Here is a 24,969-nt window from a genome sequence, read left to right on the forward strand (position 1 = left end):
ATGTCCACTGCAGGCAGGGACGGTTCCTGTGTGTGGCTGGATGGTGTTCTCCAGTGATCAAACCCACCGCTGGGCTGGGGGGGGGGCGGGGGGCGGCGGGCCACCTCTCCCCGGGTCGCCTCCCTGCTCCCTGCGCCGCACCTGCCGCCGCGCTCGCACTGATACGCGCAGCTGAGAGCGGCACCGCGTTACCACCTCCTCCTAATGAGCTCCCTTTCCTCCACATCACTCTCCGTCAGGGAGCCCTCCACGATGGTCTCGTCGCTGTCGCTGTCCCTGCCGGCGCCCTGCTCCCCCATGGCTGCCGCGCAGCTCCCCTCACACCAGGCGCCGGCAGCCATCTTGGGGCGGCCTGCCCCGGCGGCGCCTCGCTCCCCCGCCGGCGGCACCGACAGCCGGGGCGGGGGCTGGGGGGCGGGGGCTGGGGGGCGGGGGCTGGGGGGCGGGGCTGGGGGGCGGGCCCGTCCCCGGCAGGCTCAGCCCCTCGAGCAGGGTAAGATGGGCGTGGCTGGTGGCAGAAGGGACAGGCGGGTCCCCGCCGGCGCCGCTGGGGCGGGGCGGTGGTCTGCCTGGGGTGGCGGTGCTGTCCCCACGCCGGCGGCCGCGGCCGGTGGTACCCTGTGGCTCCTCGCTGGCGTGGGGCCGCTGGTTCTGGCCGTGTGAAGCGCATCGTTCAGCAGAGCCACGAAGTGCTCTTGGCATGCGCTGACCTATGTGTCATCTGAAATCAATGCCTTTTTCTAATTCTTGCGCTTCCACGGCCACGTTTAAGCAGCTAACTTCATTTGGCGTCCTGAGCACCATGAATGGTACGTGTGTTCAAGAGCTGGAATACACTTGAGACAACCAACTATTAGTTGCCAGGATTTTCACAGTATTTGCAGTAGCACTTTCGTACATAACCCAGCAATCAGCTGTTAATCACAGCAGTGCTTTCCTCAGGCAGGCCCAATCTGCCTTAGCTTTCCTTCCGTCCCTGCAGCAGCGGGGACAGTGCTGCTCCTGTGGCCTCTATCAGTGTGAAGCCGGGCTGCAGGCAGGCCACTGCAACGGCTACAGATACAAAAACTTGATGGCCCAAAGTGTGATGTCATATACTTGCACAGACTGTAAATTCCAAATCATGATAGTGACTCCTGCTCCCAGTGAACTTGATAAAATTATCATTGTTAGTACTTGCCAAACCATATTCATCACCCACTGCTATGGAAAAAGTGTGCAAAACAGAGCAAGACACTAAAGGCCCTCTTAAATTATATATCAATTACACGTAATTGTTAAAAGTGTGTACACATTGCTGTTTTGCTTTGAATTAGTCATATCCGTGTGCAATTATAGCAATGGCTGTGCGTATTATCAAATTACTCCAGAATTCTCACTGGAAATACTTTACTCTTTCCAAGTAATGAAAGTGTGATTATCAAGAAAACATGAGTTTTAAGAAAGAATCATAGAATCATTTAGGTTGGAAAAGACCTTTGAGATCATCAAGTCCCACTGTTAAGAAGCTGGCACGGAAGATGGATGCACAGTAGTAAGTTATTAGGATTTATAAGCATCACATTGAAGATGGTAGTGTATTTACATGGTAAAAGACTGAGCTGGCATAGATGATTGGCCACAACCACTTTGGGTGGAGTTCTTAGGAAACGTTTTCATCAGCGTACCCTTTTCTGAGGCATCACATTAATGTTTTACAGCACAGTACCACATGGAGCTACTAGCAATACTTCTAAATGAAATGTCACACATTAAGAAGCAGTTCGGGACAAGTCAGAGCATAGATCATCCACAGAAAAATCCTTGCAGATTATGTTTGGTGTGGACTTCAACACGGTAAGTCTGCAAGCTCAGACCCAGAGACACAAAACGACCATGCAAAACTGGAGCAACATACCACGACCACGAATATACCGTCTTGCACCTGACTCAGTGCCCAAAGAGCACGAGGAGCCTCCCGTGCTTCAAGAGCAAAAAAAGTTGCGGTTCCTCTTCGCCCCAAAGCCACAAATGTAAACGTGTTGCACTTTTTTGTGAATGCCGGGGGCACCACCGCGTTTCACAAGCAGAAAAGCCGTGATTACGCTGTTTCTTAACGTCGTGGTAAAGTGCACGCAGCCGGTCCCACAGGCGCACGGCGAGGGGTAGCCTCGGCGTGAGCCGCAGGAGCACCACGACCCGGGAGGGCTCCCCGGGGCGGCCTGCCCGCACCCCGGACCGGCAGGGCCGGCGCCGCGCCAGCAGGCAGCCGGGAAGCAGCGGGGAGGCAGCGGCGAGGCAGCGGGGGCGTGCCCGGGGCGCCCGGCGCCGGCGGCGCGGCGGGAGGGCGGGGCTGCCGACCCGCGTATGGAAATGAGCCGCGTCCTGCCGCCCAATCACGACATGCGGAGAGGGGAGTGCGGCGGCCCATTGGCGGGCAGCCCATGGCGAGATGGCGTGTTCCCCGCTCCTGATCGGGTCTCGAGCCGTACGGCGTTCGCCGGCTGGTTGCCCGGGCGACGCAGCGAGTGACGCGCCGCGGGCTGGGCGTGGCGGGCCCTCGCCATTGGCTGCGCGATCGGGCGATGGCGGCGGCTGGGGTGTCGCGCCCCAGGTGTCCTTGCTCGGAGCGCAGCGGCCGGCTCAGTCCGCGGCGCGGCGGGACCCAGGAGGGCGTCGCTTGTGTGCTGCAGCGCGTCGCCGGGGCGGTGAGCGGGGACCGGCGGGGTAGGGGAGGGCGGCAGGCGCGGTGCGGGCAGCCCACCGTTGCGCCGCGTGTCCTCCGCGACCGGGGGACGGCCCGCGGCTGTTCGGAGATCGGCCGGATAACGGCGGCGCGGGGGAGGACGCCGCCGCCATCGCCGGCCCTGAGGAGCGGCGGCCGCGGGTCAGACCCGCTGTCGCGGTGCCGCCGGAGGGCGAGGGCGCGGCCGCGGCGGGCCGGCCGGTTCGCGCTGCGCCCCGGGGCGCGCTGCCGTTGCGCGGGGCTCGGCCCGCTCCGCCCGGCGGCGCTCGGGGCCTCTGCGGCCGCAGGGGGAGGCTCGGGCGGTCCCGCTGGAGGGCCGCGCCGCCGCCGTTCGCTCGGGGCCGGGGGGCTACAGCGGCGGGCCTGCGAGGGGGCCGCTGGTCTTTCCGAAAGCAAAGCCGGCCGGCCGCTGGGCCGCAGCTGTCCGAGCGAGCCCCGCGCAGGCTGCGCCCGGCCGTGTCCCGCTCGCTGCCCTCGGAGCGCTGCGGCTGCTGAGTCAGCCGGGCGGGGGCCGGTGTGCTGGTCCCGCAGCCGGTGCTGCCGGTGGGTGCTGCGAGGTTAGTGAGAGCGCTGTGACCAGACCTTGGCGTGTTCCAGCGCAGAGTCCCCCAGTTACGTACCACTTGAGACCTCTAAAGCATTACATATAACCGATCTGGTTTGCTTTTTACACACTGGTTAAGTTTTTGGAGGTGTTGCGGTTGTTTTTTTGCTTGTATTTTGCTTTGAGTCCCAGAATAGATTGTCTTATAGACTCCTGGAAATTTTTAATTGAAAACAAAGGCAAGCAGGAACTGAATAGGATTTATGAAGCATCCCTTTTGAACCACCATTTTGAAATTTAACAAAATTCTATTAATGGTGAACATTAGCTTTATGTTTGCCGTTAAGTCTTGGTAATTTTAAGCTATGAGTCACTGTAACTATACACACAGTTTAAACAGAATGAGAGATACGAGCTGATTATATGCATTGAGTTTTTTTACAGCATTCAGTAATGCAGAATCGTTGTATAAAGCCTTCGTCAATATTTTCTAGAAATAGCAACTGCATAGCAAAAAAGCGCATGCACTTCAGGCAGGTTAAATGAATGTGGTGGCTTTAAAGAACCCTTTTAGGTTAGGAGTTACTGCCACTCACTTAACCCCAAGATCAGCCGTGAGGTATCCTGTGTTTCATAGCAGCAGGTAATGATAAAACGTTGTCTAATAGTAGCTGTTATGGATAACGATTTTCATAGTTGAAGTAATGCGTTTTTCCCTTACTGATTTATGTGAAGCTGTTTTGCTTAGAAATGTGAGAAAAACACAGTATCTGAAAGGAAGATTTTGAAATCTTTCCAGCTCTACTGACAATCTGTTAATTGCTTAGATGGTAGTTCCAGCTGTCAGAACTTAGGAGCTGTTTTAGGTAGAAGTGGTAGGACTCTATATAGCCATGCAGTAAGTACTAATTCAAATTTTCTTGAAACGGGGTGGTATTGAAAAGTGTTTGTATTTCCACAGGACATTGGTATGCGTTTTCTATTTTTCGTGTTGTTTCAGAATCTTTGGCACTAAGATATTCCTCTGGCTGTGTCTTGTTTTAGTTGTCCTAATGAAGATACCTTCCATTCTGCAGAGGAAGAGCTATAATGCCACCCTGGAACAGTTTTGCAAGAACATAGATTTACAAAACTATATAGATTATATTACATAGGGAAGAACGAAGGATAATGGTGACTTTAAAAGGAGTGGTTCTCTTGTGTTTTAAAAAAGAAAAAAGCTTTCTGTCAGGAAACGAAATAATTAGTTCATAAGGAAGGCAGTCCCCTCAATGATTTTCCTGATTTTGTTCCATGAAAATCCTGCCACATTTCACTGTGGAAAGATAAATAGATTGGTGCTATTGGTGCTTGTGAGATTGAGATTGGTATTTGTAGGAAACCACGATAATGCTGCCATCTTCAGCAACACTACGCAGATAATTTGCCCTGTCTGTTAGGTTCTCCATTGTATGACAGCTTCATTTTTGATGTCCAAGCAAAAGAAATAATACTAGAAAGACTGTCTTTACAGAAGCCTTATTGGATGGATTGTTACTTTTAAGGCAATGCAAATGGAGATTTTTTTTATCCACTTTGAAGTGGCAGTGTGTAGAGAGCCCTCAGTCCTGTAGAAAAATCTTTACAGTGCCAGGCTACTATTTAAGCATCTTTTGAACTTTACAGTATAGTTATATAGCTAACATTCATCACGGAGTATTATGAACTGTTGATTTTGTGCAGTGAGAAGAGCAAAGTACTAATGTATACAAGCGAGAATTTTATGGCATCTTGTTTCTGTGCTATAAAACAATTCAACATCCGTGGTGAGCTTGTCTAAAGGTACAACAGATCAAATAGACCAGGATGTGGGGTTTGTAGCTGAAGGGTGTACAGAACATCCACATTCTCAGTTACATGAAAGAGAGATGTGAGAATTTCTGTCAAAATGTTTGTTACCTGATGAAAGCAGAGGGAATGGTGAAATCCATCAGTAACCTGGGAATTAGTTACGGGTGCAAGATGACTGTCACAGAATCAGTATGTGAGAAGGACTCATGCTTGAGATGAAGAAGGAACTGTTTCGAATGTGATTGACTTGAATCACTGGAGAATATTGAGAAGAAAGCAGAGAAGACAGTCAGAGCAAGGTAACGCTGCAATTCCTGCTGGTGAAGTTGAGCATTACCAGTAGTGGTTAGTTGGTAGTTTACATAGTTAAAATGAAGTTACTCAGTATTTTTGATGGGAAGAGTGAGTAGAAAGAAGTAAGAGAATTTAGTGAGTGCTTACACAGGTGGTAAAAACAAGATGTTGGTGTCAAAGTGGTATCAAAATTGTGTGACAGGAAGATACTGAGATGTTGAGAGTGGTGGAGACTTACTAGTAAGACCTTGAAGAAATAAGCGAGATGTGTATTAAAAAAAAAAAAGATTGAGAAGGCAAGAGCAGATACTGTACCTCAGAAGGCTAGAAATAAATGGGTTTTACATGGAAGGTTGAAAGGTAAGATTAGTCTCCCTACTCATCTTTTACTTCACTGGTTTTGGTTTCTTTTCTGAGGGATGACTTGCAGAAATTGTATCTTTTTTTTCCTGAATCTTGTACTTGCTTACATGAAATACTCCTTTGTTGCAGGTTTGCCAAGTATAGAAAAACAGTCTTGAAAATGTTGTCCAGACTCTTTCGAATGCATGGCCTTTTTGTGGCCTCTCATCCATGGGAAGTCATCGTGGGGACAGTGACTCTCACCATCTGTATGATGTCCATGAAGATGTTCACTGGGAATGATAAGATATGTGGCTGGAATTATGAATGCCCCAAACTTGAAGAAGTAAGGATTTAAATTCATGTTATAGTACATACTTTTAATCAGTAGATCCAGGTTTTTCTGTAGAGTAAGATCAGGTTGTGGTAGCAGCTATACAGAAACTGTTTTATTGCTGCCTTTTCCCATTCTTGATATTAAACCTGTATGCAAAGAGTGATGCACTACAGAAGGTCTTCATTAAATTTGACTTTCAGTTGCACAGTATCTAGTGAAAAAAAAAACCTTATAGTAACACTTTGTGAGTTTGTAAGACAGACTAGCAGTGATACTTTATTCTGAAACTTCATCTTTAGTGCAGCTTCACAACGGATTTTATTACTAAAACTTAACAAGTTACTGCTTAATGTAAAAGCTAACTCAGTTGCTTTGTATTTCAAACAGGATGTTCTGAGCAGTGACATCATCATCCTGACAATCACGCGCTGTATAGCAATCCTTTATATATATTTCCAGTTTCAGAACCTAAGGCAGCTTGGATCAAAATACATTTTAGGTACTGTGTCTGACTTTTGCATTTGCTGTATGCATTTTAATTGTGGGTTTTTTAGTATAAATTGGTAATAAACATTACTATAAATTGGTAATAAACATTAGAATTTTAATACTTTTGTACAGAACAGGGTAATTTTAATTATGTTATATAGCAGAATAAATGTTCTACATATATCAAAATGCTTTTTTTTAAGAGAGATTGTGTAGGATTATATAAACACAGGAAATGTAATTTTTGAAAGAATCGATTATTACTGTTTAAAACACTTAAAAATATGGAGTTGTTTAGGCTAGCTTTCATTTTTGCTAATAATGAATGAGAGGATTTATGGATTTTATTTCTTAGTCTTACTTTGAATGCAGTACAAATTTTAGATTTAAATAAGTTCAAAAATACCATGTACTTCAGTTTGTAACTCAACTGCTGTTAAATGCACTCTGAGACATGAGAATTGTAATTTGTTTGCTGCAGGATTGATCTAAAAGTATAGTTTTTCTTCCCCCCCCCCCCCCCCTAAATAAAAAAAATCAATTTTGTTTTTAAAGGTATTGCTGGCCTCTTCACAATCTTCTCAAGTTTTGTTTTTAGCACAGTGGTAATTCATTTCTTGGATAAAGAACTGACAGGTTTAAAGTAAGTAATGAATTGTTATTCTGGATTTCTTGCTTGAATTTTCTTTCCTGTACAATAAACCTTGAATTTTAACATATGCCTCTTTTTTTTTTTTCAGTGAAGCTTTACCATTCTTCCTGCTTCTGATTGATCTGTCGAGAGCAAGTGCATTAGCCAAATTTGCACTCAGTTCCAACTCACAGGTCAGGGGGTCTGGGATTTTTGTTTGGTTGGTTTGTGGATTTTTTTTATTTTTTTCCCAGTGGATCTTTTAACTTTAATGTTCAAAGGTGAACTTCATCCTGTGGCAGGGGGTGTTGAACTAGATGACCTTTAAGGTCCCTTCCAAGCCAAACTATTCTATGATTGTATGAATAATCCGGATTAAGAGACGTACTACAAGTGAATACCTTATTGGTGATACATAAAAAGGGGCAGATTTTATCCAGATAGTCTGTTCCCTTGTTGTCAATCCAGGTCAGTGTTCAAGTGAATAATAACACCATAAAATTAGTGTGCATATTCATGTGAGCTAAGGTAATTTTATGTATGAGTACTTTACAGGTTCAGAACTTTAGAACTGGTGGTGCTTAAGGCTCAGCTAAGGAGGCTAGAGTTCCTAGACAAACTGTTCTTCCCTAGAACAGGTATTGACAGAAAAAAGTTAATTTCTAGGGCTCAGGAGCGGCATATGAAGAGACATCTAGTGTTACAGTGCTGATAATGGAAGAAGCATATTTCTAGACAAAATCTTAGCAGAACAAACATAGCATATGTGTAGACAGAAACATTCATGCTCTAATGCAATTAACACAGCACAACAGGGAGGATTGACAGGACATCTTGCTTGTCATAGATTGTAAATTTTTTCCCCTAGTATTCTAAGTTCTGCAACAAAAGTATATTTAGTATATTAAATACCATATGTTGTAATTGAGCATACTAATTGTGGCAAAATATTGTATATTACACTTTAATACATTGTATCTAGCATATATTGCACATTCTTTGTATGTATGGTATTATTATAGTGTGTTGTATATTATTTCATAATACTTGCAAGAACAGAATTTTTTACTTATTTTCAAGAAGGTATTTCACATGTAGGTTTTCCCTACAGCTTCTCTCTACCTTCCCCCAAAACCACTATCACAAAAAAAACAGCAGCAGACCCTGTAGAATTTGCCATGCTTGGCTTCTGGAGGAAATCCCTTTCCCCCACAGTGGAAAGTTTTAGTGGTTTGGGTTTTTTTGTCCTCTTTTCTGTCAGCTGAGTCTAGAGAGTTAAATAATAAAACAATAAAAGTTAGAGTACAAATATGTGGTTGCACGAACTTTTGAAATGCCATGATATAAAAGGCTTTTATTTTATGTCTTAAAGTGTAGAATTGTTCTTCTGAATGTGCTGCAATTAAAGTCTTTGTCCACCAGTACTGTAGGAGTTTAGAATACTGATGAGCCAAAGGTATAGAAATTAATCAAAATTAAATAATCTGGTGTAAATAAAGACTTTCAGATAACTTACAGAAAATAAAGCAATTGAAGAATGTATTCTTACATAATAGTTCCATTTTCAATATATGTTTTAAAAGGCCTTATCAACATAATACTATTCAATTTACTGATCATGGTTGTGTACACTCCCTTAATTTGATTTTTGTCTTTATATTAATGTACATAAATTTTTCTTTTTAGGATGAAGTAAGAGAAAATATTTCACGTGGAATGGCAATTTTAGGCCCTACGTTTACACTGGATGCCCTTGTGGAGTGTCTTGTGATTGGTGTTGGTACTATGTCAGGTGGGTGATACCATCTAAGGGTCTGAATCTTTCCAGTTAAAAAAGACTATTTGAAAGATGTTGGGATATTGAGAGTTTAAAGTAGTGTAGGCGCGACCCATGCGAGTGGAGTGACTTTATCTATTTACTTTTCTAATTAGCCTATATTACTAGTTTTCTCCAGATATGAATAATATGTACGTGTTAAAAACTCTGAAATACAGGTAGCAGCTTTCCTTGAGCATTGCGCAGTGGGAATGGACTTCTGTGCAGCTGCTTACATAAAATTAAGACCTTCTATCATTCCAGTCATTCCTATTAACATCATAAAGTAGCTGCTGAAATGTTCTCTTGGCATTCTTAAAAGTGAGTTACACTTTCAGTATATGCACACTTATTTTGTATTCCTGCAAAACCTGAGTATTTCTAAAAACTACTCCAAGTGAAGAAAGTTATTCTAGTTCAATTAAAAATAACTGATCTTTTGCTGTATTTTTTCCTTACTCAGTCTTTTGATCTTCATCAGTTCCTTGTGCAGTGGCAGTTGTCTTTCCTTAAAAAGAGAACAGTTAAATGTAGTGAGAAAAGGGTTTCCATGTGTAAATACTAATTTTTTTGTAAAATAAATCAAAGTTTCATAGCTAGGACTAAAGTGGGGTTTTGTTTGCATTTTTGGTTTTGTCTGTTGGTTTTTATCTCTGGAGGTTTTTTAAACTATTTTGTATGCCTTAAGGACATATTTCAGAACAACTGCTTTTCTAATTGTTTTGGACCTTTTCAGGGTAATTTTTATTAGTAAGCTGCTTTCCTGTTTCCATCTAGGGAAGAACTCATTTTGGCATAGCATATAATTAATTTTTAAAAAAAATTATTTATACTGTTTGCTCTTTCATCTTTACTAAGGCAGTTCTGTAATGCATGTGTGACATAACTAACTGACTTTTTCTGGATACCAGGCTTGTGAAAGAGTAGGTGGACTATATACCGTTTCTTACTGCCTGAGCACTTAATAGGTCACCTTTCAGAAGGGATGTCAATACATCAAATCATAGAATCATTTAGGTTGAAAGAGACCTGAGATCATCAGGTCCTACCATGAACCCAGGACTACCAAGGCCTTCACTAAACCGTGTCCCTAAGCACTACATCTATGTGTTTTTTAAACACATCTGGGGATGGTGATTCCACCACCTCCCTGCGCAGCCTCTTCCAGTGTTGACCACCCTTTCAACAAAGAAAATTTTCCTAATATCCGATCTAAACCTCCCCTGGAGTAACTTGAGGCCGTTTCCTCTTGTCCTATTGCTTGTTAGCTGGGAGAAGAGACCCACGCGCCTCTGCCTACAGCCTCTCAGGCAGTTGTAGAGAGCAGCAAGATCCCCCCTGAGCCTCCTCCAGGCTGAAAACCCCCAGTTCCCTCAGCTGCTCCTCACAAGCCTTGTGCTCCAGACCCTTCCCCAGCCCCATGGCCCTTCCCCGGACACGCTGCAGCCCCTCTACGTCCCTCCTGCAGTGAGGGGCCCAAACCTGAACACAGGGTTCGAGGTGCAGCCTCACCAGTGCCCAGTAGAGGGGCACAACCACTGCCCCAGCCCTGCTGGCCACACTGCTTCTGACACAAGCCAGGGTGCTGCTGGCCTCCTTGGCCACCTGGGCACACTGCTGGCTCATGCCCAGCCGGCTGCCGACCAGCACCCCCAGGCAGCTTTCCAGCCGCTCAGCCCCTAATTGTTGGCTACTTGTTTTTTGCTTAGATAACTGAGAAGTTTCAAGCTTTTGGTGTGAAGCTTTAAAATCTTGGTGAACCGTAATTATTTGTATTTATGTAGAATTACACTTTGTCACAGTTTAACCCCAGCCAGTAACTTAAGTACCATGCAGCTGCTTGCTTGCTCCACCCTCACCCAGAGGTGTGGGGAGGAGAATCAGAAAGAAATGTAAAACTCAAGGGTTGAGATAAGAACAATTTCATAGGTAAAGCAAAAGCCGCACACGCAAGCAAAGCAAAACAAGGAATTCACTTCCCATGGGCAGGCAGGTGCTCGGCCATCCCCAGGAAAGCCGGGCTCCATCACATGTAACAGTTACTTGGGAAGACGGGCACCATAATGCCAGAGGTCCCCCCTTCCTCCTCCTTCCCCCATTTTATGATGTTTACAGCGTGACACCATACGGTATGGAGTATCCCTCTGGCTCGTTCAGGTCAGCTTTCCTGGATGTGCCCCCTCCCAATTTCCCGTGCCCCTCCAGCCCTCTGGCAGGCCAGGCCTGAGAAACTGAGAAGTCCTTAACTTAAACATCGCCCAGCAACAACTAAAACCATCAGTGTGCTGTCAGCGTTGTTCTCACACCAAATCCAAAACACAGCGCTGCACCAGCTACTAAGAATTAACTCTATCCCAGGTGAAACCAGGGCAGTTTTCTGTAAATACCATACCATGAATACATATTGTGCTTAGAATAACCTAATACAGAATGACTAGGGCATAACATGCTTGGTTTTTATTAATCTAGACAGTTCTCTATATAATCTGCAATGTGAGTTTAATGGCTTCTTTCTTACTTCTGCAGCACATCAAGTATGTAGAAGGCCTATTGCATATCCAAATGTAAAAAATTTCTTCTTTTTCTATGCAGGTGTACGACAACTTGAAATTATGTGCTGCTTCGGCTGTATGTCTGTTCTTGCCAACTACTTTGTCTTCATGACCTTCTTTCCAGCTTGTGTGTCCTTGGTACTAGAGGTAAGACCAACTTCAAGACAACATCAAGCTTAGTATTTGGATCCTGCGCTTGCAGGCTATTCATTTCTTCATGGAGTTACATGCAGCATATTTGTCTTCCTGATGAGCATGTTTGCCTTCCTGAGTTATGGTGGCTCAGCTGGTGACAGTAACTGGCTAATGCTGGTGTAAATCCATCACACTGACAGAGTAATTGAACTATACTGTAAATTATTTGCTCTCCAGAGTTTTTCACTAATGCAGACTGACAGTAGATTGTGGGTTAACTCTTCTGTTGGTTGTTTCTTAACGATCAAATAAAAATACCACTTGAAGCTCACTGGTTTGTTTTTCTAATATGTACTAAATAGGACCTGTTCTTAAATTTTGTTATTTTTGCAGCTTTCGAGAGAGAGCCGCGAAGGGCGCCCTATATGGCAGCTTAGCCATTTTGCTCGTGTTCTGGAAGAAGAAGAAAATAAACCAAATCCTGTAACACAGAGGGTCAAAATGATTATGGTTTGTGGCTCTTTTTTTTTACTTGTACTTTTGCAATTAGTAAGGTGTCCTGGTGCAATGAATCAAGCTTCTGTTTTCTATAGACTTGTATTCTGCATCCCATTAGTCTTGTTTGTTGTGGTAGTTGTTAATAATGTCCTCTATATCTATACCTAAAGCCTTCCTGTGTGTGCCATTTCTGTGCCAAACACTCAGGGTTTTTCCATGTGACTAACTCCCTTATTCTTACCCTGACAGTACCCTCAGCTTCCTTTGCTTTATTACTTTAGTAAGAGGAAGGACGTGGTATGACAGGCCCAAAGCTGTGAGTGTTACAAAAGGCCATTGATAAGGGGTGTGGAAAATCGGCCTTTAGACTTTTAAGGCATGGGAAACCAAAAAAAACTAAACCCCAAAGAAATAAAAAAGAAAATTTTTAATTTTTGTAGGTTAGATTACAACAACCTAGTTACAGTTGAAAAATTAATATTTGTTTGTTGTTTTGTGTTTTTAATACAGTCGCTGGGTTTGGTTCTTGTTCATGCCCACAGCCGTTGGATAGCAGAACCAGCTGCTCAGAACAGTACTGTAGAAAATTCAGTGGGATTGGATGAGAATGCACCGAAGAGAATTGAACCGAATGTTTCATTATGGCAGTTCTACCTTTCCCGGTAGGCAACTTCACAGAATAGAAGTTTCATTGATTAGTGTGTGTTCTCCAGTACTGCCAAGCTGTGGTCCTAGGGTACAACGCTTGTTAACTTGCAGATATGACCACTGTAGGATTTCTTGGAACTGGAGATGACATTTCATAAGAAATATTTTGATACAATGCCATTTGTCCAATCTCCTTGAAGTAATCAAGAGCATGATCAGGAGACAGTTGTCCTGTGTGCATCAAAACACTGTCTTTTCCCAGTAGCACTGACACCTTTCAGAGTGCACTGGAAAATAAATTTTCTGACTGCACTGGAGTATTTATGCAGAGTTTCTGACTGTTCAGACAGAAGTGCAAAAGCCGTGTCACTATTGCTTTACCTTCAGCTTAACTGAAGTTAGGAGCACCTGTATTTCCTTACTACTATTGAAAACTCAGAGCTGTCAGTTTTAGAGGTTTTTTCCCCCCCTCTCTTAGAAGTTTGGCTTGGATCATAGTAGTCATTATTGGTAGAGGATGATAATTGAAACTTCCTGATTTGTCATTGGGAAGTAGGTGTGTAATCAATTTGATCAGTCGTTAGTGACTATTTTAAAGTCATTTTTATTATTGGGGCTGCTTTTTAGCCAAGATTTAGTAACTGTTTAATGACACCTGAAAATTCTTATGTTAGAGTATTTCTTTACCCTGACACAGCATACTTGAATGACCTGGTAGAAGATGTCTTTTGACTGGAATTCCTGCCAAATATATAAATTATGCTGCAACTATTGCCCTTTCTAAAGCAAAGGGATGTCAGAATGCTGTTACAAACAACATATTGTATAGACCATGTATTTGTCTTTTTCAGAATGGCCAGTATGGATATTGAACAAGTAATCACTCTTGGATTAGCCCTTCTCCTTGCTGTCAAATATATTTTCTTTGAGCAAGCAGAGACTGAATCCACACTGTCACTGAAGAATCCCATAACATCTCCAGTGATGGTCCAGAAAAAAGTCCCTGAGAATTGTTGCCGGAAGCAGTCTGGACTTCTGAAAAACAACCAGAAATCTAACACAGTAGAAGAGGCTTTAGTTCCCAAAGATGGAAATGGTAATTTTTAGAATTTTATTGAACATATTCCTAGTATTTGGAACAAATAGTGAAATCTGAGTTAGCATGTTGTATTTGGAATCAGAACTTAAGCACTTTGTAAACCAAGTTTCATTTTAATTGCCTTTATGCAGCGGAAGTCATAAAACCTGTATTAGCAGAGTCATCAACCAAGGCTACATTTGTAGTTGGCAGTTGCAACGCTGTGGATACTTTTTCATTTTTTAATGGAAGAGAGGAAGAAATCGAGTTACCTAAGGAACCACGTTCCATTGAGGAGTGTGTTCGTATACTTGGAAATGCAGAGGTATGGGAAAAAGAACTTTTTTTTTTAACCTCTGCTGCAGCATCTGATTTAAGAATTCTTACAGTTCATTTTCCAATTTTTAAATGATCCTATTGATTATATGTTATTCTTCAGAAAATTATATGGCTTCAGTAACTTGGGTAGTGGGTCAGGACTAAAACAAAACCCTTTAGAAGTCACTTCTCCGCCAGGCAGTCAGGGTGGGGAGCAGCTTCATCATTAATGACATACCATAGTCGTTGAAGCTTCATCATGTATGCATACAAGATTTTGATCATATCCTGACCTACTATAAAACCTGACGTTAGCAGTTGGTTCATGTAGATGTACTCTGGTAATGTCAAAGTCAAGTCATTACCCGTTGTTATTTGGAAATTTAAAAGGATTTTTACCAAGAGAATCTGTATTTTCCCTCCCTACTCTTTACATTTCCAGAAAGGAGCAAAATTCCTTACTGATGCTGAGGTTATCAGCCTTGTTAATGCTAAGCGTATTCCTGCATACAAACTGGAAACTCTGATGGAAACACAGGAGCGAGGTGTGTCCATTCGCAGACAGATGTTATCTGAGAAACTTCCTGAACCTTCATCTTTGCAATATCTTCCATATAGGAATTATAATTATTCTTTGGTAAGTAAAAGGCAGACAGGTGAAATTCACTGTAAAACCATGTTCCAAATACATGAAGTAGATGCTCAGTGATGCATATGAATTAACAGTGAGCTTGGTCAAAACTGATGTAGCAGGGGGGGAAAAAAAAAAAAGAAAAAAAAAAGGCAAACATAAGCCACTACCTTCCTAGGGAGGTTTGCCTAAACTTAGAATAAGGTAGTTGCATACTCCTAACAAAGTATGCAACTGCCTTATCTCAAAAATGTACAATTCTGAGCAGCAGAATGATAACATTACCTTGAGCTCAAGTTAAAATGGAAGTTAATTTAAAATTCATGTAACAGTATTAGGATTTTTTTAATAGTGTTTAAGACTTAGTAAGATCTAATACGTCTGCCAAATACTAGATTGAGCGGCATTAGCTGTTGATAGCTGTAGCTGTTACCTTTTGAGGTGGGAATTGGTTGCTTTGTGGGTAGGGTTGTGGGGGTTTTGCTGAGATACCTTGTTGTAGTTACAGGCATAGTATGTAACATGCTGTACCATAGCGCTGTTAGTGTAACCTCAGTGATACCTTTTGTATTTTTTTTTGTAAGGTTATGGGAGCTTGCTGTGAAAACGTGATTGGATATATGCCTATTCCTGTAGGTGTAGCAGGACCACTGTTTTTGGATAACAAAGAATTTCAGGTGCCAATGGCAACAACAGAGGGATGTCTTGTAGCAAGCACAAACAGAGGGTGTAGAGCAATATGTGTAAGTATTACTCGACAGGCTTGAAAAACTTCCGGTATTGTAAAACATATTTGGGGTGATAAAAGGCATGTTTTTGATATCCTAAAAACTAACACTCACTTTCAGTAATCTTACTTTGTTTCCTTTCTGCTTTGATTTTTAGCTTGGTGGAGGAGCAAGTAGCCGCATTCTGGCAGATGGGATGACTCGAGGACCTGTTGTAAGGCTGCCCACTGCTTGCCATGCTGCAGAAGTGAAAGTTTGGCTTGAAAGCCCCGAAGGCTTTAAAATAATGAAGGAAGCTTTTGACAGCACGAGTAGGTTAGTACAATGGCTATTCCAGCCTTATTCCCTGACATAAGACTTCTGTGGATGATAGAAAGCTCCTGGGTTTTTGTGGTGTACTGCAGTACAGGAAATTACATCTTAATTTTGGCTGTCCTGCATAGTGTGAATCTAAGAGAACAGAACTCACTTTGTCTGTGTGCCAAGGCCAGTAATAAACATTTTCTAATGATAAGTGGTAAACAACTGTATCTTAGCAACAAATACATTCATACTGCATAATACTTAATACATTATTTATTTTCTCTAAGTATTTAAAACAAACATAAAATCTTACTTGGATTTTTAGTAGTTACAATGCAAAAAGTAATTCAGTGTTTGGAACCTAGCCTTTCAGATTATATTACTAATGTTAATAATTAATTTATGAGGTTCCAGAGAATACAGGATAAAGTAATGCTAGAACTGAAAAGCTAGAAAATGTAAAGCAGTATTAAGAATAAGTCTACTTTTCAAGCCCTAGAGTTTTTTTTAAGACTTACAATTACCTGCTTTCTTTAGGAAAGTTCAAAGAGACAATTCCTTACTAGTTTTGTTCCAGCCAAAGTTTTGTCAGCCAAGGACATGCGTGTATTTCGGCCAGAATCAACTTACGGTGCTATTTGCAGTTTGTTTGACTTGTGGAGCTTGCACTGTTGAGGATAGCATGGGTTTTGCCTTGCTGTAAACTGACATAAGAATTTCCAAAGGCCTCATTTTTAGTTTATATCTGGTAGTCAGATGTTTTAGGTAACACAAATTAATTTATATGTATGTTAGCTCAGGGCATTTTATGTCATGAAGTTCAAAGACAGAAAACATGAGACAGTGAACACTTTTACAGTGAAGATTTTTGAGGTGTTCACTCAGAGCTATGTGCATAGTAGCTGAAGGCTTTTTTTCTGTGCTGAGGGAGGAGGAAACAGTGTCGTTAACAACACTATCTGCAATGAGTTACTGAAATTTTGCTACTTAAAACTAACTTAATCTTTTCCCTTGAGGCTTATAAGTAATAGTTAAGCATTTTCTTGCAGGTTTGCCCGCCTGCAAAAACTTCTCATCAGTTTGGCTGGTCGTAACCTTTATATCCGTTTTCAGTCTGGAACAGGAGATGCAATGGGAATGAATATGATTTCAAAAGTAAGACCACTCCCCTTAAGACTTTTTAATAAATGTGTATTTCTTTTAAAAATAGATAATAGCTTATCAACCTGTGACTACCTGGCATGTGAAGCCAGAAAGATAAGACATAGCGCTGTTTGAAGTGCTATAAAATAATAAATGAGTTTGACCTAGTCAAGTGTAAACAAGAATAGGATGAGAAAGAAAAAAAGTAACTTTGTATCTGGATATTTTTTATTGTTGTTATTTAAAGAAAGTATTCTTGATAATATGGAAGTTAAGCTGGTCACTCTGTTGCTTTGGGCCAAAGATTTTGTCCAGCAGCAGTTAATCTGTTACTGTGTGGATCACTTCCTTGAAAATTAGGAATTAGATTAGGAATCTGGTCAATGGCAGCAGAAGAGTGTTCTCTAGTTTCATTTGTTTGTTTTCATGCAAACACATGGAAGAACTGGAGAGATATGATCCATAGATTCTTGGAACACCTTGTGCTGTTTGAAACTAATGCCCTTTGCCTATTCTCTATATTACATAAATGGGTCTGGTGATAGGTAGTAAATATAGAAGACTTTTTGTGTGACTTCCTAGTGTACAGAAGATCTTTCTACTGCATCCAAAATGAATTAATTTCATGTCTGTAGTGTTTGACTTAGTTCATGTTGTATCTTCAGTACAGTAACCATATGCCCATGCACTTAGAATGTGTATAGAGAATCCATATGTACTGGGAAGAACCAATTATTGCCCATGTAATTCCCAAAATGGTTAGAAAAACTCTAGTGATAATAGGGTGGGTGGGGGTTTCTGCTGTTTCAGATTCCTTCCTGAAATTACGTTCTTTTCTTGAGCTGTAACTGAAAATCTGATTAGACTTAATCTAATCTTGCTGTTCCACTGTCCTTGAGTAGCTTGTTTTGCAACCATAATGATACACCTAGCCTTTCATTTGTTTCTTTTCTAACAGGGTACTGAAAAAGCACTGGCAAGGTTGAGTGAAGAGTTTCCTGATCTCCAAGTAATAGCTATTAGTGGTAACTATTGTACAGACAAAAAACCTGCTGCTATAAACTGGATAGAAGGAAGAGGGAAGTCTGTTGTCTGTGAAGCAGTCATTCCAGCCAAGGTTGTTAGAGAAGTAAGTGTCTGCTTGTTTTTACTTGTTTATAAAAACGCATACATTTTACAAAATCAATAACTATCTCACATTATAAATGTTAACTGTAAGCCGTTTTCCACGTGAGGATAATTCTTACATGTGTTGTCAGAACTGCTGTAGGATAAGCCATTTTTGCTGAGAGAATAAATATTTTTTTCCTTTCATGGTCTCTTCTGTGACATAATGTGCATATATTTAATGATGCATATCTAGTTGAAGGTATGAGCATTTCCACTTTTTACCTTTGAAAAATTATGCCACAGTCTGACAGATTTTTACATGTGGGGTTTTGCCTGTCATTAAGCCCAGTCTTGATCATTTCACTCATTTGTTGTCTCTCACGCAAACCTGGCATTCTCTTCAAAGTTTATATTTACTACAATGAAAACAGATAATCGGGTGCTTCACTTAATTCCAAAGCTGCCTTAGCATCTTGCCTGACGAAGGGTAACCCTTGTGAACAGTGCCAGTCACAGCCTCTGTCAAACTTGTCCTACATCATCAGAGCTATCTTAGAATCTCTTCTACCTGAGCTCAGAAGACTGCCTGTGTGTCAGACAAATCTATTGCTTGTCCCGTGGTTGCCAGCACTGGCCATGAGAAGCAATATCCGGGGAGGAATTTACTACGCCATACTCAGCACAGTCTTCCGTCAACTTGTTCAACGTTTTTGGAATTGCTGCTTTTGTATTCAATGCATTTTTTTGTTTATTTTCCCCCAGTAATTTGTCCAGTCTCTTTTGTGAAACTACGTAAACTTGTATCACTAGAATTCCAGGCAGAATTCCGCAGTGTAGCTGCACCTTGTATGAGAACTACCTCCTCCTCCTTGATTCCATTTGATGCCCTAGTTTTGTACTGGAATAGATACTTAAGGCTCTTACCTTCTGCTGCTCAAGATCTTGTGGTTATAACACAGCCCTTCCACCTTGCCAGCCATTCACAGTTCCAGATTGAAAAGTACTAGTTTCTCTCTGAGGAATGAGTAAAAACATTCTAAGCATGTCTTTGAACATCAGTATCTCTAGATCTTTTTCAGTTCTAAAATTTCTGGGTACAGAATTCAGAGTGTGTGTGCAGGCTGGATTTGTACATTGACATAATTTATGTCTTCTGGGTTTGCTTCCTAGTGGTTTCCTAATTTTCATATTGTTGGCATTTTTACAGTTGATTCAGTGGCAATATCTAATTAGCTACGAGATTGCATTCCAGAGTAGTAATGGGGAGCCAGTCAGTTTGTAATGGGCATGGATAGTTTTTAGGTAAATTTGTGATGTTTTTCCCCAATACCCAGCCATGTACATCACTACATTCACTTACATCGAACTCTAATACATAAACTATATTTTTGTCAGTGTTGTAGACTTTGTGCAGATCTCTGTCATCAGTTGCTATTCCTGCTACACTGGAATATCTTGAATTTTACTCACAGTACTCTCTTTTTGCTCTCTTTGATCATTTTTATACTAAATTCAGTGTACATCTTATATCTGAAGGTTTCAAAATACACTTAGTATCGTATAAATGTGCCATTTGATTTGATATTACTGTGTACAGTGTTTACGTAACAGTGTAGCACTGTGGTTTGTATTTGAACTCTTCAGTTTAGCTCTGTATTCTTATGCAGAGCAAAACTGAGGAGGGTTTAGTGTCCAGGGCAACTTGGGAGGATTGTTGCTATCATGTCACGGTGAATTAGTGGGATATTTCTGTCAAGTTGATTTTGTTTGTTTCATTCTGAAGATAAGTGAGAATTTGAAATGGAGAAGGTAGCTGGTAAGCTTTTCTTAAAGGCCTGTGCAAGTCCAACCCTTTGCACTGACTTTTCCATTGTTACTTCGATAACGCAGCCTGCATTTGAAAAGGCTCATTTTGAACAAAAATAAAAGTAGGTATCTAGGACAACGGTTGCTTCCACATGGAATTTGACTCAAACAAGGGGCAAGAGCTTATTAACCATAAATAGTGCGTTTCTACTCCTGCGTAAGGAATGGTGTAATAAAAGTGTATCACTTTGTCTAGGTATTGAAGACAACTACAGAAGATATTGTTGAAGTCAATATAAATAAAAACTTGGTGGGTTCTGCGATGGCTGGTAGCATAGGTGGCTACAATGCACATGCAGCAAACATTGTGACAGCTATCTACATAGCCTGTGGTCAGGTAGGTTTGTTTTCCCCCAGTTCAGGTTTTCTTTAGTGCAGTAATTCTTAACCACACAGTTAAGTATTTTGTTTGTGCTTTGTTTTGCCTTCCTAATCTGAAGGATGCTGCGCAGAATGTAGGCAGCTCTAACTGCATCACTTTGATGGAGCGAACTGGTTCCACCAACGAAGACCTGTACATCAGCTGCACAATGCCTTCTATAGAAATAGGAACTGTTGGCGGAGGCACCAACTTGCTCCCACAGCAGGCGTGTTTGCAGGTATAGATCAGAAAGTTTAAAGCAACTTAGCTTCTTAAATCAAAGCTCACTTTCGTGTTGTGTATATTGAGTCTGAGTAATGTGCGAATGGGCCTTCTTGAAACTCAGTGGATTTGGTATGAAAATTTAAGAATAATCTAATGAATTGTTCTCATGTATCTAGTTCCTGTATCTAGTTCCTAAAGCTTAAGATCTTTAATATTAAAAAGAGACTTAAAACTAGTTGATGTGATATCATTTGGAATGACTTACTTTAATACTAGAGCTAGCATAAATTTACGTAGATTTCGTAGTATAATAATGCATATTTTTCTCTCCAGATGTTAGGGGTTCAAGGTGCAAGCCAAGATAACCCTGGTGAAAACGCCCGTCAACTTGCTAAAATTGTTTGTGCTACAGTGATGGCAGGGGAATTATCACTAATGGCAGCTCTGGCAGCTGGGCATCTAGTCAAAAGCCACATGATCCACAACAGGTAAGAAATGGAAAAATTCTTATCTTTCTCTGCTATTTTGCCTTTCTTCCAAGTACGAGATTCAATAATAGTTACATGAATAATTGCAACATAAATAGTGCTGTAACATTTTATATAATGTAGTTATCTTACTGTTTTTATTAGGTCAAAAATAAACCTACAAGATCTTCAAGGAACCTGCACTAAGAAGGCAGCTTGAATACTAAAATGGCTTTGCAATGAAGAATTGTTGTAGCAACTGACAGGGTGCACAGGGGAAAAAAGACCTCTGTGAAGTTTAGAATGAAAATCACCTTCAACTCAATTTATGTAAGATGAACTGAGAGATCAGCAGACTTGTGTGAGACTACTTACGCCTTTGACCTTCTTCAGTGGTTAGAGATGACTTCGTGGGAGAAGTCCTGTCACATGCCTTGAACATGGCTTTGGAATTCTTACTCTTACACATCTTATAAAGGGTCCGTTTTATGGTTTTACAGGTTGAGATTCTTTTGACTACTAAGCTCCTGGTAACCACAAAGCTGAGAAGTGAGTAATGTACTTTGCAGAATTAAAAAAAATAGGTCTAAACTTGGCTTGAATGCACTGATCCTTGCCTTCTTTATGTTACAGTTAGACAAGCATGTTTTTTAAAGTGATGGCAAGCCTAATCACTTTCCATGAATCCCCAGTTTTAATTTTGTTCACATACAAAATTTAGGTCTTGGGCTACAAGACAGTTCTGTTGAATCCTATTAGTTTATAGAAACCTCTGTCTATATATAGTACTTAATTTGCTGCTGCTTCAGCTAAGCAGCATTCTATGTTTTAACTCCACAGTTTAGGTTATTCCTTCATGGAAAACTTGTGACCTATAAAGTTCTGAACTGTTAAATGTAATCTTTATTGAAGTAGGGAAAATGGCATCTTCAACTGTTTTGTGATTTTGTTCAGGTAGAAAAAACAGACTTTAAAACTGGTGATGCCAAAATCAGTCATGTCAGACACATTTTTAAGCAAATGCAGTTTCTCAAACTTTTTTTGATAGGAGTGCATTCAAACAACAGGAGTCAAGAACAGATGTTTACACTTCTTTGAAAATAAGTCTCTTAAGGTACAGTGTGTTTGTATATTCCTTCGTTTTCTTTCTTTCTTTTTTTCAAGTGTTTGACACTTACTCCATAGGAACAGGTGTATACCCACTGTTTTTGCTGAGATAAAATGAAGTCAGAAGATCACACTGTTCTTTAACATTAGGGTTTTTTTTTAATGTTTTGATTCCTTTAAAACTTTCTTTTTGAGGGGGGGAGTATTTATTTTAGGAAGAAATCTTACCATTTTTTTCAATGAACTGTACTAATTAAGGGAATTCAGTGAAATGACATGTTAATGCAACAAGCAGGTTTTGTATCAAAATATTTTACTTGGACCAGTGAAGCAGTCTCAGGTGTTCTTAATGTAAAACAGAAAACCCAGGTTTACTCTGGTTTGAATTACCTTTGGGGAATATTGCTAAATGCATTGTGCTGCCTAGTTAATCACAGGAAGAAAATTATTAATATGCTTGATGATAAGGGGATATTTTTGTTTGGTTTGGGGTTTTTTGTGTTTTGGGGGGTGAATCAGTGGACTGGACTGGCATTCTTGCAGGAGTGCAGTGGCATTCCTAAATAGGTGACTAGCAGAGGTGCTCTTCTAATGTGCAAATTTGATATAAATCATGATGGTTTGTTTTGTAGTACATCAGCACATTAATATTATTGTAATGAGCTCATAAAGCTAATGTGCAAGCATGAAGACATACTACATGCTAGGTATGATATGATAGCATGTAAATATGAAATATCATGAATGTTTATCTTCCTGCAGTATTGTTGCTAATAGCTACCATTTTATTTAAGGAAAGCTGGAACTACTTTGTTTCTATGTTCATTCAGTGATCTTATTTAAAGTAACACTGTTCTGGCAATAAATTGTGGTTCAGTGTTCATTCTGGTGGATTTGACTGACATTCTGTGTTGCAGAATTAACATTTTGTATTATTACTAAATTGTGTACATTTTGGTACAGAACTACTTTTTCAGTTTCAGTAAAACAATGGAAAACATACTGGCTTAATTGTGATATTTTAAGCTTACTTCATGACTTAGTGACATATATTAGTAGACAAAATATGAGGGTTAAGGAAAATATCACTGGCATACAGTACTAAACGTAGTGGGGCTATGACACCAGGACTTGTCACCTCGTTCGCAGAAGCCTGTACTCATTTACTGTCGTTGAAGCTGAATTACACAGTTTGCCCAAGTGAGAGAACTAATTGGCTGCAGCATTAGCAATACTTTCAGCTGGGGCTTAATTTTCCGTTCTTCCTCACTTGTAATTCAGCTCCCATGCTTGGTCTTGTAATGTCCATCAGTCTGTAATCGGACATACAACGTAGTGCTGAGAAGACTGAACGAGAATGCAGACTACCAGTTTTATACTAGAAGCAGAGGTTACCGTATCAAATGCACTAGGAGGTTTAGAGATCTGAAGCACTCTTGTTTCCCTGCATACACTACAGTAGTGTACTTCAACATCCCTGCAAAATTTGTGTAGCTAGACTGTTTCAGTACAGGAAACAGTCATGTACTGTTTGTTTTGCATCCTTGGCAAATGCAAACCAGCTGTCTGGACTGAAGTTTCTAGACCTGCTGCAACCTAAATGCTGTACTATTACAATTGATACAGTTTTCCAAATGTTTTAAAACCCTAGTAAAAATAGTGTATTTAGTAACTACTTTGCTTCTTTCTTTACCTAGATCACCTCCTTTCTTTCTGTGTCCTGAGTCTGCTTTACCCCTGCTGCACACCAGCCCCCTTCCTGCTGTCTGACGTGGAAGTGTCAAGAGCTGTGAAGCTTTGGAAGTGCTGCAGCTCCAGCTGTCTCTTAATTACAGAGTTTTTGTCTGCTTTAATTTATTTCAGCCAGCTTAAGACCTTACAGTGAAGCATACCTTAACTGGTCTTCCTGACGGGACGAGCAGCACCTGCTTATGCAGCACAGGGATGCAAACTACGTTCATGCCAAACATAGCTCTGATGCCAGAAGCCTGTAGTGGATGTTGGGTTGAGGATGGGATGGAGGTGTACCAACAAGGGCCCACACACGGGCATTGCTGAGCAGTCACGCTGGTTCCCAGAGAAAAGCATGGCTGAGGGTCTGCTTGCTTTTTCATAGGAGCCTTCAAGCATATCTGGGCTCTGGCTGTGTCTATGCACAGCACTGTTTGCACAGTTTTCATCCTTGGTGTGAACCCTGCTTGTAAGGTGAATCATGGAAACATTTAGGATAGAATGAGATCATCAAGTCCAACTGTTAGCCCAGGACTGCCAAGGCCATCACTAAACCACGTCCCAAAGCACCACATCTATGCATTTTTTAGCCACCTCCAGCAATGGTGATTCCATCACCTCCCTGGGCAGCCTCTTCCAATGCTTGACAACCCTCTCAGTAAAGAAAGTTTTCCTAATATCCAATCTAAACCTCCCCTGGAGCAACTTGAGGCCGTTTCCACTTGTCCTATTGCTTGTTAGCTGGGAGAAGAGACCCACCCCCACCTGCCTACAGCCTCTCAGGCAGTTGTAGAGAGCAGCAAGATCCCCCCTGGGCCTCCTCCAGGCTGAAAACCCCCAGTTCCCTCAGCTGCTCCTCACAAGCCCTGTGCTCCAGACCCTTCCCCAGCCCCGTGGCCCTTCCCTGGACACGCTGCAGCCCCTCTACGTCCCTCCTGCAGTGAGGGGCCCAAACCTGAACACAGGGTTCGAGGTGCAGCCTCACCAGTGCCGAGTGCAGGGGGACAGTCCCTTCCCTTGCCCTGCTGGCCACACTGCTCCTGACACAAGCCAGGGTGCT

The 24,969-nt window shown here is 41.6% G+C and overlaps 2 protein-coding genes across 4 annotated transcripts in view; one reads left to right on the forward strand and one right to left on the reverse strand.

Annotated features, from left to right (window-relative positions):
- Positions 1-407, reverse strand: part of ANKRD31 (ankyrin repeat domain 31) — a 75,354-nt gene extending 74,947 nt beyond the window's left edge. For both annotated transcript variants that reach the window (XM_056323818.1, XM_056323817.1), the window contains exon 1: positions 196-407. In XM_056323818.1, coding sequence (XP_056179793.1) covers positions 196-341 — 146 coding nt within the window. In that variant the 5' untranslated portion in view covers positions 342-407. The remainder of the gene's footprint in view (positions 1-195) is intronic.
- Positions 408-2,533: 2,126 nt separating this feature from the next.
- HMGCR (3-hydroxy-3-methylglutaryl-CoA reductase) lies at positions 2,534-23,178 on the forward strand. Of its 2 annotated transcripts, none has more exons than XM_056325147.1 (20): positions 2,534-2,687; positions 5,886-6,081; positions 6,460-6,571; positions 7,117-7,204; positions 7,302-7,386; positions 8,879-8,984; positions 11,601-11,707; positions 12,089-12,205; positions 12,704-12,855; positions 13,693-13,937; positions 14,072-14,244; positions 14,680-14,874; positions 15,453-15,611; positions 15,754-15,911; positions 16,949-17,054; positions 18,001-18,171; positions 20,215-20,355; positions 20,459-20,617; positions 20,938-21,092; positions 21,237-23,178. In XM_056325147.1, exons 2-20 carry the CDS (start codon positions 5,917-5,919, stop codon positions 21,289-21,291), a joined length of 2,649 nt encoding a protein of 882 aa, XP_056181122.1. In that variant the 5' UTR covers positions 2,534-2,687; positions 5,886-5,916; the 3' UTR covers positions 21,292-23,178. The 2 variants fall into 2 exon arrangements, with proteins under 2 accessions (XP_056181122.1, XP_056181123.1); XM_056325148.1 differs by lacking the exon at positions 2,534-2,687 and adding an exon at positions 4,154-5,398.
- The last annotated feature ends 1,791 nt before the right edge of the window (positions 23,179-24,969 follow it).

The sequence above is a fragment of the Falco biarmicus genome, chromosome Z (assembly GCF_023638135.1).
Source record: "Falco biarmicus isolate bFalBia1 chromosome Z, bFalBia1.pri, whole genome shotgun sequence".
Taxonomy (NCBI): domain Eukaryota; kingdom Metazoa; phylum Chordata; class Aves; order Falconiformes; family Falconidae; genus Falco; species Falco biarmicus.

What these genes read in the sequence shown, in the direction of transcription:
- HMGCR (XM_056325147.1), top strand. Translation starts at nt 5,917, where the DNA reads ATGTTGTCCAGACTCTTTCGAATGCATGGCCTTTTTGTGGCCTCTCAT. An exon ending in TGGTGTTGGTACTATGTCAG is followed by an intron (nt 8,985 to 11,600) that starts GTGGGTGATACC and finishes TTTTCTATGCAG; the next exon opens with GTGTACGACAACTTGAAATT. An exon ending in GCTTTTGACAGCACGAGTAG is followed by an intron (nt 15,912 to 16,948) that starts GTTAGTACAATG and finishes ATTTTCTTGCAG; the next exon opens with GTTTGCCCGCCTGCAAAAAC.